This window comes from Limulus polyphemus, unplaced genomic scaffold (assembly GCF_000517525.1).
Source record: "Limulus polyphemus unplaced genomic scaffold, Limulus_polyphemus-2.1.2 Scaffold2125, whole genome shotgun sequence".
NCBI lineage: Eukaryota > Metazoa > Arthropoda > Merostomata > Xiphosura > Limulidae > Limulus > Limulus polyphemus.
Window position 1 is genome coordinate 46,497 of NW_013667735.1, and position 12,894 is coordinate 59,390.

Here is a 12,894-nt window from a genome sequence, read left to right on the forward strand (position 1 = left end):
TTCTCCATATAATATCTCATCTGCGGTAGATTTTATACTAATAAGATAACCTGGTTTTACAGCTATTATTGATTGCAATAGGGTTATCGTCAGTTCATCACTAAACGGACTTGTACGAATCGTATTTTTGTTTTTATTTAGCAGATTTTGAAGATTTAAAAATAAAACTGTTGTATAATCGCTTCATATCCAAGCATCTTTGGTTTGTTTGTTTTGTTGAATTTCGAACAAAGCCACTCGAGTGCTACCAGTATAAGCGACCCTAATTTTCAAGTGATAAACTAGGGGGAAGGCAGCTAGTCAACACCAACCGCCGCCAACTCGTGAGTTGCTCTTTAACAACGAATAGCAGGACTGACCGTCACATTATAACGCGCCCACTGCTGAAAGGGCGAGAGCACTAATAACCAGGTCGTGTATAATTATATTCTCACTTAACACTGATAGAAACTGGTGTTATATTTTACCGTTTCGTTATTCATTCACCTACGTGTGATAAATGTTTAATGCCGAGCTAATTTGTGTTTCATACCAGTCTTCACGGATGCCAAGCATTATTGTTGTAACATTAGTTTCAGGTTTTTTATTTGTAGTAAACTTAAAATAGGCCATTAAATAATTCTGAGATCGACATTGGTGTTTTGCATGTAGTACAGTTAAAAACCAAATATTGTGAAAAATCACATTTAATTTTCAAATTGATTTGCTTTACAACATGCAAGACATCAATGTTGATCTCCGAATTATTTAATGGCCTCTTTTAATATCCATGTAAATATATAATGTTCCAAGTCTCCCCAGAGTGTGAGTGTGTTGAGATCAGAACACATACCTAATCTAATATAGAATAGGTGAATTGTAACTTATTGTACGGGAATAATGCCTATCATTATTGCTAGGAAAGATGAACATTCATTACTGCTGCTACAATACATGCGAGTACCGTTAATGAAATATGACGTACGGATCACGTAGCAGGCATTGCATGGTTTCTGCTGAAACACATGCAATAATTGTTATTCAAAGAAAAACAATGCTTTCACTATTGTTGCAGTACATGTAGATGTTACTGAAAGGTAAATAACAGTCAGTGTTACTACAATAGATGTAAATGTTGTTACTTAAAGGTAAATAACAGTCACTATTGCTACAATAAAGGTATATGTTGTTACTTAAAGGTAAATAACAGTCAGTGTTACTACAATAGATGTACATGTTGTTACTTAAAGGTAAATAACAGTCACTATAAATGTAGATGTTATTCAAAGGTAAATAACAGTCACTATTGCTACAATAAAGGTATATGTTGTTACTTAAAGGTAAATAACAGTCACTATAAATGTAGATGTTATTCAAAGGTAAATAACAGTCACTATTGCTACAATAAAGGTATATGTTGTTACTTAAAGGTAAATAACAGTCACTATAAATGTAGATCTTATTCAAAGGTCGTTATTGCTGTAGTTTATTAAATCATATTTTGTTACATATCTATTCTCAGTGGAGTCGAGCGTGGCCCATTGGTTATCGTGCCGGGCCGTTGATCTGAGGTTCTGTGGTTCACGCCATGTTACGGCCCTACCCCACCCCTTCAAAACATAATCGTGCTCAAATCGATCTGACAAGAGTAGTTGGCCAAAAGTTGGCAGTGGATAGTGTTAACTATCTGTCTTCCATAATCTCAGAAATAGGGACGGCTTTTCGCAAAATTCTACAAATAAATAAACTGATCACTGAATTACTGCTTTATAATTTACACTCCCACCATTAGCTCTACTAACTGTCCTTTTCAATCAGTAACCTAAAATAATATGAAAAGGACTTAAAAACACGTTAATGTTGTATACAAATCACCATTATAAGAGGCCTAACTGTATTTCTTTGGCTTGCCAGCCCAAGCTGTACTGATGAGCCACAGCCAATCAAAGAAAACATTAGGCTTCTACGTCACAGATCCTACTTTCAATTTTACCTTTGGTGAAATTGAAAAGAAATCTGTAACATGTATAATTGATAAGAAAAAAGAAAAAACTCGACAATATTATAGAGGAAGAAATCGTGTTTGTTTTTGTTTCCCATAAGTTAAATGTCTATTTTGATTCGCTTACATTATTGTTATAAATCACATAAGAAATGAACGTCAACAATAGTACATAGGAACTTAACAGACCGCCAAGCGTATAGAGCGCTTAGATCATGGAAACAACGTATCCATATAGGTTTGTCTGTAATAAAAGTTTTTCATCCTGGTTACTTTTCTAGCTAATGGCCTGTGACAGTATTATATAAAAAAGCTTTCAGGACCTATTAATATATTTTTATGATAACTTTTACCTGTACCCCGCGGTTTACACACACAATAAACTTCGACTGCATGCTGAGTTGTTTTTTGTGTGCTCATTTTGCTCTTTTCTGAAGCCGTGTAACTATCATTCTACGCTAGTATTATTCCGCCTGTGGCGGAGTTGAATGAAATATATTTTTTGCCACCTCTGGCTGCATCTGGAAGCAATAAAATGGAAGCTTAAATTCAATTTCCCACACAACTTTTAGAGTTTTGATACTCATTGTTACAATCAGTTATATGTCTTTACTTCGGAATGGTTTAGAAACAACTTTTTTTTGTCTCTGATGATTAGCAAACTGCTACTTAGTTCAGTCAAAAGCCATCTACTTTCTAATTCGTCATTAAATATATTGATCTTCATATATACAGAGGGTTAAATACAATGTATTGTAACGATTTTGTAGTCTCACTACATCATTACAGCCCATGTCACCACGTCTTTCATGCTCTATTTGACGACCGTGCATCTTGACAACAGTCTTGCAGTTTCTATTGCAAGGCGCTCCATCGTGAGGCTGTCATATCCAAAGCACACCACTCCTCTGAGCACTGTTCATAATCCACCTAGTGAACGAACACGACAGTTTCTCTGTGTCCGTTTTAACAATTTTATCGAACAAAAATCCATACGTACTGCGCCTAGCGACTTGACCTGTATTTAATCGTATAGAATATCATGAATGTCTGTTTCATTCACCAGATACATGAGTTATACGACAGCTGAACGGGGGGGGGGGGGCTTTCGAGTTTTGGGTGGCATCATATTCCCTACGAAACGCCAATGTCAAAATATAGTTCTGATACATACCATTCCACCGTGACTTTAAATCAACTGTGGTTGTCATGCCGACACTCGAACTAAGGATGTGATGATTTAATAATTTTGTTAGAGAAACCAAAACAGCTCTTTTTTTTTCTACACCTTCTCGTAACTAATGGTTTCATATATATTTCGTTTCAAACTTTTTCTTTTTTCTTTCTATTTTTTTAGCCACAGCTGAACGGTTTATAGAACGGCTCTGTGTTTGTTTGTTTTTTTCAAGTACAAACCTTTAGCTCATAGCTCCGTCATGTCTTGACGAATTTGAGATCTAATTACAGTTTTGGACCCATGAGGTAAAACTCTTTCGATTCATACATTTGACCACGCTCAAAGTCTCATAGATTAATTTACCGTAATCCTGCTAAAAATAATTTCAATTTGAGAGTAGGCCGGTAGAGATCCTGATGAGTAATAAAATCGAATCGTGTATACGCGCACCCCACGCTTGGTATATGCTGGCGCACAAAAATATAACTAATAAAAAGGAAGGAAAAGTCTCATAGATTAATTGACTCTAATCCTGCCTAAAAGAATTTCAAGTGCCGCGGCTGTTGAGAATTCCCTCTTGTCTTGCTTATTACTTATTTACAGTGATCTTCTCTCATAATGTAATGCACTGTTTTTCTGCTGTATTTTTTAGTATACTTTAAGTTTCAATCCACTCATGTCCATGATTTCTTGCTACATTTCGTCTTCCATTTTCTTACCTCTTCTTGTATTTTGTTCTTTCTTCATGAATTAATTTGGTTATCCTGCAATTTCCTTTTATATTTATATGCACCATCCTCTTCTCCCGCCATATTATGCACCACCACCTGGATCTTCTTCAGTCACATAACCCTGCACTTGTTTTGATCTTCTTCAGTCACATAACCCTGCACTGGTTTTTTTTTAATTCTCCCGTCGATTTATTTTCCGATCTATCTATTATATTTTCTGCACCAGAAAGTGCGTTGGTCTTTTAACAGACGTCAGTCAAAACTCTAAAAAGCTGATGGTCGTTTGTCACCTGATTATCTGGCAGCCCCTGTTCGTGCAATCCACTAGCTGAAGACCACTAATTTGACAACCTGATCAGGGACCATTAGAGGACGTTACTACTGATAGACCAGACCATTAGTGATAATCGGTATCAGTCTGTAAGTCACTGTGCTTTTTTTTTTCTTCTGTTCTTATGATCTACCCTGTTGGTCATTATTGGAACCATTTATTGTCTTGTGCTTCGTCTTCTGACAGGTTTTGTGTTCAGAAAGCCAAGCTAGTATTCGTTGCAATATTGATAGTCACGGAATCGACTAAACTTGTTATAGTTTGTCGATCGCGCATGTTGAAACGACCTCATAAAACCAGCCTCGCATTGAGCATGTGCATAAGTTCCGAATTAGAAGTTGTTCAGTATCAATCGCCTTTTCTAACTGGACTTTATGGTTTAATATAACAGCAAGCCGTACTAATCGATTGGAGGTACTAGACTTTTCCTAACCTCGACATTCATACAATTATCCATCAAAATACGTTTGTGACTTCCATAAATCGCCTTGCGGGGTTGAATTTGATGTGTAGTCCAGTCTGTAAACGTTATGCTACTGGTTATGATAACGTGTGAGATTTCAAAAAAAAAAAAAACGTAGATAAAACAAGTAGATAACCCGAGCATTTTCATCAGATAATTTCAGGAAATAGTTTTATGAATTCTTTTATTTCAATTACTCCATCACGTATAATAGTGCTAATCATATCGCTTGGTCTTATCCGTAACAGTAAAAGTGGAATTAATCACCTGATTCAACGCTATTAAAATGCCGATGACTCTATACGGCCACGTGGCTTCAGTTATCAGCATAGGTCACGTAACTGATCGTAAAATTCTAGATCTTAAAAATGCACCTTAACACGCCTGACAGTAACTCAAGTTTCAGGAGTAACCGGTAGCCCCTTCAGCAGGGTAGGTAAAGTAAACCTTTGACTGGGAGTAGCAAAAAAGAAGGAAACATATTACAAAAGTGAGTTAGAACGTGAAAGCAAGTATAAATGGAGAGAAATAAATCGCTGGGGGGGGGGGGTGCAATGAGTAGCGATTGGTGTGAGAGCTATTCCAGCTAAAACATTTTTTATATTTCCTGATGGCATGGCCAGGAGGTTACGGCGCTCGACTCGCAATCTGAGGGTCGCGGGTACGAATCTCCGTGACACCAAACATGCTCGCCCTTTCAGCCGTGGAGGCGTTATAATGTGAAGGTCAATCCCACTATTCGTTGGTAAAAGAGCAGCCCAAGAGTTGGCGGTGGGTCGTGATGACTAGCTGCCTTCTTTCTAGTCTTACACTGCTAAATTAGGGACGACTAGCTCAGATAGCACTCGTGTAGCTTTGCGCGAAATTCAAAACAAACAAACAATATTTCCTGATATATAAATACTGAAAGCACAGTTATACGATTTCTGTATGATTACTATAACTTATGAGGCCATTCCTTTAACAGTACTGAACTTTTAAGTAAGGAAGCATATTATGCTAATATAATAATAGATCATTGTTTGTCTACCTACTATAATACTTTTCATTGTTTTCTCCGTGTATCGAGAATGCTGGAAAATCGAAACCAAAACTTATCAGGAGAACAATAACTAATAGGAATTAAAAAACAAAAGTTGCCATATATCTTATACCCCTTAGAAGATTTCCAGGTAGTAGGGAACTTGGTTTGAAATGTCGATTACGTAAATTTTGGTTTTCAAATTTGTACCAAAACCAGCTTCAACGCTTCTATGAAAAATTGGGGGCTGGGGACTTGTTTAAAATATCGATATGGTAACTTTTGGCTGTAACGTTTGTTTCAAAATCAGCTAAACGCCTGTGCAAAAAATCGGAGGCTCAGGACCTGGTTAGAAATCTCGATTAGGTAAATTTTGGCTTTCACATTTGTGCCAAAATCAGCTGTAAAGCCTATGTGAAAAACTGGGTGCTGAAGACTTTAAAGTCTGTGTCGTCAAGGGTCTCTGTATAGAAAATACGTTTAGTGTAAGCGATGGACGGCGTCATTGAAATCAGGCGAAAGGGTCAGGAATGCAGTTTTGTATAGCGTTTTTTTTTTCACGAACGCTATATATAAAAGTTATGAAACTATTCTATGTATTGCAAATTATGATATAATTAATAAAATATCTTTCAGATGGAACGATACCTATCCACAGCCAGGCTTGTATCACTTGACCGTGACACTGATGTATCAGCAACTACGTTCCAAACTAACGATGACGTCACTAATATGGATTTCTCGACCTCTGCAGAGCTTACGTATTGAAGGGCCAACCGTAGTCCCTGTTTACAGGTGAGTGAACTATGTGTTATAACCCATATCACGTCCGTATGTTCTGCTTTATATACATATTTATACGAAGAGTAATATTTTAAATGTGCAGGGAAAGAAAAATCGTTCGTTAAAATTTCGAAAGAGTAAGGAGTCATGGTACTACTTGGATTTTTAAAACGTAACATCTTCGAAAAAAAACTAGTGTTCCGTGATCAGCAGAAACAAATACATGATTGTTTTTGAAGTTTTATATATTTTCCAATGACCTGCAATACGGGGAAAAGGGACAGCGGAATAAAGATTGTAATCAAAGGTAATGTTCTAGAATGTAGATAAAAGTAGATAATTGGTTTTTAGGTTGTTTATTTGTAAAAAGTGCATGTTTTAGGCTAGACACTATCACTAAGAGAAGTAGTCAAAAGTTAAAGCATTTGCTCCAAGTTATTAACACATATTTATTTTTTGAAGATATGGAACGAATTTCAGCAGAGAATTTCAAGTTTTAGGTTTGTTTTTGTTTACATGTTGCAGAATTGTTGGTTCCACATAGAACATATCTGTAAATAGTTTATTGAAGAAGTGTATTTTGCTAAGGTACTGGTATATATATATATATATATATATATTTATGAACCTAAGTACTTTTTATTTTATTTCTCATACAATACTCATTCGTGAAACTTTAAATTCGTTTGCATTAAACCACATTTTCTGGACTTGAGTGATATTTTAGTTAGGTTTTCATCACACTTAGTACCTGAGATCTAGCTGTGATTACAGTCACATATTTGGAAATTGGGATGTTCTCGTTGGTTTCTATCATCTGTTTATCGAGACTTTTTTGTAAAAAGTTGTAAAATATATAAATATTCAACAAATAAAAAAATATTTTTGTTAATTTTCTTTTTAATTAAGGAAATTCAAGAATTTTTTTTACAGGTATCATGGTCATAGAGTAACTAAAACAGTTAATGCAAAGTTTATTTTCTTTATGTAAGTACACTAATCAAAGAATTTTTATGCATTACTGATAAAAACTCTAAATGTATTGTGACAGAAATATGAAGAATATTCGATGAGAGTGTCTGACCACTCAAAAGTTTAAGAATTAGCTGACTAAATTTACCTTAATTGCACAAACAAGTAACTTGTGTTCAAATATGGTACTAGATTTGAAATGTTAAGTCATTTCTAAACATTTTTATTGTCACAAAATTCCTTATTAAGAAGCAAAATATTAAGGGATGGTATGGTGTAAAGTAATAGTCTAATTTTCTTTGATGTCAAAGGAACTAGAATTAGAGGTGCTTAAGAGTACGACAGAAACACATGCTTTAAAGTTCCGGGGGTGCTGCGCAACTGCTGATAGAGGAAGAGTAGTGATTCGTACTGTTGATTTATTAAGTGTGTGTATGTCGATAGCTCACACAAAACTATGTTTAAAAGATATAAATTATGTAATTGTTGCTGGTAGTTTAATGTGAAAATATATGGCGTCAGCCACTTCAGGAAATGTTTGTTCCTGGCTTTGAAGTTTAAAAAAAGAAGCCTGACTGTCTGCTTTTAACATTTTTTGTGATAAGGGTATTTACTATATTGTTCAGTGGTTTTTCGCGCGTGCGCGCACACACCCATCCACTAGGAAAATTGTTCCAGGATTAGTGTCGTATGTAGTCAATGTTGGGTAAGTCTTGATATTTCTGAGAGAGAGAATTTCTGATTGGATATATTTCCCCTAAAACATTATTGATTCTATTTCACCTTTCTTTTGTCGTTTTTTGGTTGAAACATGCAATTCATCTTGAGTTTTTCGTGCCTAAATGTACCTTGTTCTTTACAAGAAGGCCAGTTCTTATTTAGGCCTCTAGTGCAAAGCAGAGCAAGGCTATTGGCTTGCTCCTGTCCGTACGTCCATTCCTCCCGATCTTGTGAACATAATATCTCCAGGTTGGATAGATGGATTTTGACCAAACTTTTGCAGCAGGTGCTATATACAAACTTATAGACCTGTATAACTTTTGAAGGTTGTGGGTCAAGGTTAATGTCAAAAGGTAATTGATACATTAAAAATCCGCCCCAATCTTGTGGACATAAAATCTGACAGTTGAATTGATGGATTTTGACCAAACTTATACAACAGGTACTACATCATTAAATTGGGAGAACTTAAATAGTATAATATTAGTGGGGGTATAAGTATTTAATAAACATAATTTTCGCTCGTTTACCTTGAGTTTATCATGCCAGGATATACCTCAAGTTTATCATGCTAGAATGCATCTTGTTCTGGATAAGACGTCCGGTTTTTAATTTACCTTGAGTTTATCATGTTAGAATGCATCTTGTTCTTTATAAGACATCCGGTTCTAATTTACCTTGAGTTTATCATGTTAGATTTGCGTGAATCGGGAACTTTTTTTCTTCTGTGCATGACTGGTTTAAACTTAACTTTATTCACAAGCTTTACGTGAAAAATTGAAAGAATATATAAAAGAAAAACTTAAAATATGAGAAGCAGTTCTAAAGTTATCTTTCAACTACCAACAGAAAAGGAAAGAAGAGTATTAATAATGCAATAATAATGTACTACAGTTAGTCCACCGTGAGCGATTAGTTACAATTTGTCTCAAAAGATGGCAGCTCTATAATGTTCGCATACCTGTATGAAAATTTCAGATTTTCTTGGTCATTTTGGAAAGAAAGTTAGAAAAAACAACAACCTTTACTCTCCAGATAAAAAAACAACAGCAATACTTTAGCCAACGTTTTGCCATTGCAGCTTCATCAGGGCTCGTAGTAGTGCAATAAATGTACTACTTGCCCTAATGAAGCCGCAATGCTGAAATGCTGACTGAAATATAAAAAAAAAGAATTTCGAAATGGTGTATTTAAGCGTTTTAAACTCACAAAAAAGAAACCTATCATTCTATAGGTATTTGAAGAACTCGTAGCATTTTGCTACAATTTAACTCTTCGTATTATTAGCCGGCATTGGGCAGCTGGTACATAATTGAATTGGGTTGTTTAAAGTACTATAACGGCTTGGTTCGGTCCGATATTTCATTTGTGGTATTTTCCAAGGTCACTGATGAGGAGTGGAATTCTCCGAATCTAGTCTGGCTCATAGACTCACCCCCAATGAAAGAATAGACCATTCCAAGCTTTTACTTGTTGTTAAACGAATGTTTAAACAACTCTATTCAAAAAAAGATTTTATTAGTTGGAGTCGTTTTTTTTTTAACTTATTGCCAAAATGTTTAAACATCTTCAATATGCACTACAAATTTTGAAAACAACGAAATATGTTCTTCACCAGTAATTACTATTCTGAAAATAATAATTTATCAAAAAAAAAGTAGTAACCACCCTATCTTCTCTTTGATCAGTATGCTTTTAAAGCAAGCTCCCAGTTGTTTGAAAGAAACTGAATACAGAACCTACGTATGAGATTTAATGCTGTTATATGTTTCTAAACTGACATAATGTAACCCGCCTTACCTTTCTCACATAACAGTTTTTACACTAGATGTAATTGTATTATATATGCGACACTGTGTGTGTGTTTAGCCTGATTATCCAAATTTTTTTAACACCATCCAAGATACCGAAATGATATTCTGTTATGATCTGTTTCCTTTAGGTGTTAAAATTAACATAACTGTAGTTTACTATCTATATAAATATAATAGTACTGTCTTTTGTATGCTCATGTAACTACTTCGTAGGTTGTGGATGGGTCTTCACCAAATTTGGTATGGAGATTCATTGGGTCCATGCAAAGGAACATAGAAATTTTTAGTTTTGCATTTTGCGGTTTTTATGGGCGTTTTTTGCGTTTTTTACCACTACTTTACTCTCTGTAGATGGTTCTAAACCAAATTTGGTATGGAGGTTCATTGGATCCATGGGGAGATACATACAGATTTTCAGTTTTGCAGTTTTTATGGGCATTTTTGTGTTTTTTACCACTACTTCACCCACTGATGATGGATCTTCACCAAATGTGGCATGAAGGTTTGTTGGGTTCATGCAGATATACATGCAAATTTGCAGTTTCACATTTTTTGTTTTTATGGGCATTTTTTACAATTTTATATATGGAAAGCAACTTTTCATGCCTTGAGATAACCTTTCATTAACCATAAAGTTACATAACTTTCGTCCTGGGGACGGGTACTCCAGCTAGTTTTGAATATGTTAATTGTTAATGTAGCCTAAAATATGCCAAAAACTGTGAAATAGAAGGATTAAAAAGACAATAAAAATAGCTACAATATACTTGAATAGAAAACATAAAGGTGGGCAGGTAATATTACTTTCAGGAATATCCACTATTTGATATTTAGAAACTAAGGGTTATAACTCAATATGTACATGTTAGCTGTTACAATGTTCTTAAACTACACAGAGAAAGTAAATATTTCATTACTAATTTATTTTTATCTTATTTTAACTGATATATTAACACCAATAACATGTACTTCTGAGAAGATACAAAGGTTGTTAGTAGTGCCTTGAAAGGTATACTTAAATATACTCAGTAAAACTGACTGCATCTCATTACACCTAGTTTTATTGATCTATGGAAACCAAATATTGTATACAAAAGCAATGTCATTCATTTCACACACTGACCAGCAGATTGGAATGGTCTAAAGCATGGATGACTTACCATATGAATTTTGATCTTTACCCTAAAGCCAAAGCCTTATGTATATAAATATAATAGTACTGTCTGTTGTATGTCCATGTAACTACTTTGCAGGATGTGGATGGAGGTTCAATAGGTCCATGTAAGGATGCATACAGATTTTCAGTTTGGCATTATTTTGCAGTTTTCATGGGCATTTTTGCAGTTTTTACCACTACTTCACCCCCTGTGTCATGAAAGGTTTTTGGGTTCATGAGGAGATACATGCAAACTTGCAGTTTTTATGTCCATTTTTGCATTTTTTACAATTACACACAAGGGAAGCAACTTTTCATGTCCTAAGATAACCTGTTGTTAAGCATGAATTTACATAACTTTTCTACCTATTTATTCACACTCAAAATTGAGTAATACTGTTTTTACTCATGTGATATTGCAGTTCAAAAAGCATTAGAAAGAAAAACGATTTTTTTTCTCTTGTCATTAGTGCATATAAGGTTGTGCAGTAGAAAAATCTGTGAACTTGCATTGTGTAGGCTTTATGTGTATCACATGCTGTCTAACACTGTAATTAATAAATTCGTTATTTTGAGTTGTACTACTTATTATTATTTGTACAAAAAAGCATTTATGAAATCATAAGGTAAAAGTTTGGAGATGAATGTGAAAGGTGTGTGAGTGGTATATTTTGTGACATTTCTCAGAAACTTCCTGACATTATTGTGATCTTATTTTACCTGCTAATAATTAGTACATAGGGCAGTAATTTACCTTTAAAGTTAGTTTTATTTGTTGTAAAATTGTCTAAATAATCCAAAGTGGTTACATCATTTTCAGCTGCTGGCTGTTTAGGGTCAATTTACATTTGATCTTATTAGATGGTATATCTACTGGTGTTTGGTCATTTCCAGAAAAAATACTTAGATATAATAGTATAAAGTATAAAAGAAATTTGAATATTTTGGTAATACAATCTGTTGTTTCATAACAACAAAACAAGCAACTTTTTGATGCTTTCAATAAGGGATTCATTTCATAAGGTCCCTAAAATATTTGCTTGGATATTCCATTTCAACATTTTTGACAGGTTTATATTGCTTTAAATGTTTTAATATAAGCCAGTCTGACATAATGAAATAATATATTATGAGAAATATTTGCAAAGTAGCAGGTGTTAATGGTTTGTTCTTTTGTTGTTGTAATACTTGTTTTAATTATTTATTTAATGAACCGATGAAGAAATGTATGGAGGTTGGAATTTAAGTCGGTTGGCTTTAGCATTATCTATTTTCATTAATTATTTTCTATTTCTAATTTTGAAGTACTGGAGTTAACACTGTGATATGGAGAGCAGCTGTAACCCCAAGTCCAAATGATGATGTAGTGTTTTTGTGGAACTATGGAAGAAGCAGCTGGTGGACTGCAGGATCAGTTGTAAGTTTCGTTTCTAAGAAACTCTGATTTCAGAAAATGTTTCATTTTCAACCACCAGAAAGAAAAATTGCCCAAAGCAATTGTTTAACTATAGCCATAGAGCAATGACTTTTCATTCAGTTAACAGTCATCTACATTTAGTCATGTGTTAGTTGTTAGGTATAAACTCATATTGTTTACTGCAAACTATGAGAGGTATCTAATTTTACATACTATAGAACCATATAATGGATTTTTTGAAGAAATGTAAGAAATGTTTACTGCAAACTATGAGAGGTATCTAATTTTACATACTATAGAACCATATAATGGATTTTTTGAAGAAATA

The 12,894-nt window shown here is 34.3% G+C and overlaps 1 protein-coding gene across 1 annotated transcript in view; it reads left to right on the forward strand.

The window, feature by feature from the left end:
* LOC106466023 overlaps nucleotides 1-12,894 on the forward strand; it is a 121,520-nt gene that overhangs the window by 995 nt on the left and 107,631 nt on the right. The window contains exons 2-3 of the mRNA XM_022393985.1: nucleotides 6,341-6,499; nucleotides 12,455-12,566. Of these exons, the coding sequence (XP_022249693.1) occupies nucleotides 6,393-6,499; nucleotides 12,455-12,566 (219 nt within the window). The 5' untranslated portion in view covers nucleotides 6,341-6,392. The remainder of the gene's footprint in view (nucleotides 1-6,340; nucleotides 6,500-12,454; nucleotides 12,567-12,894) is intronic.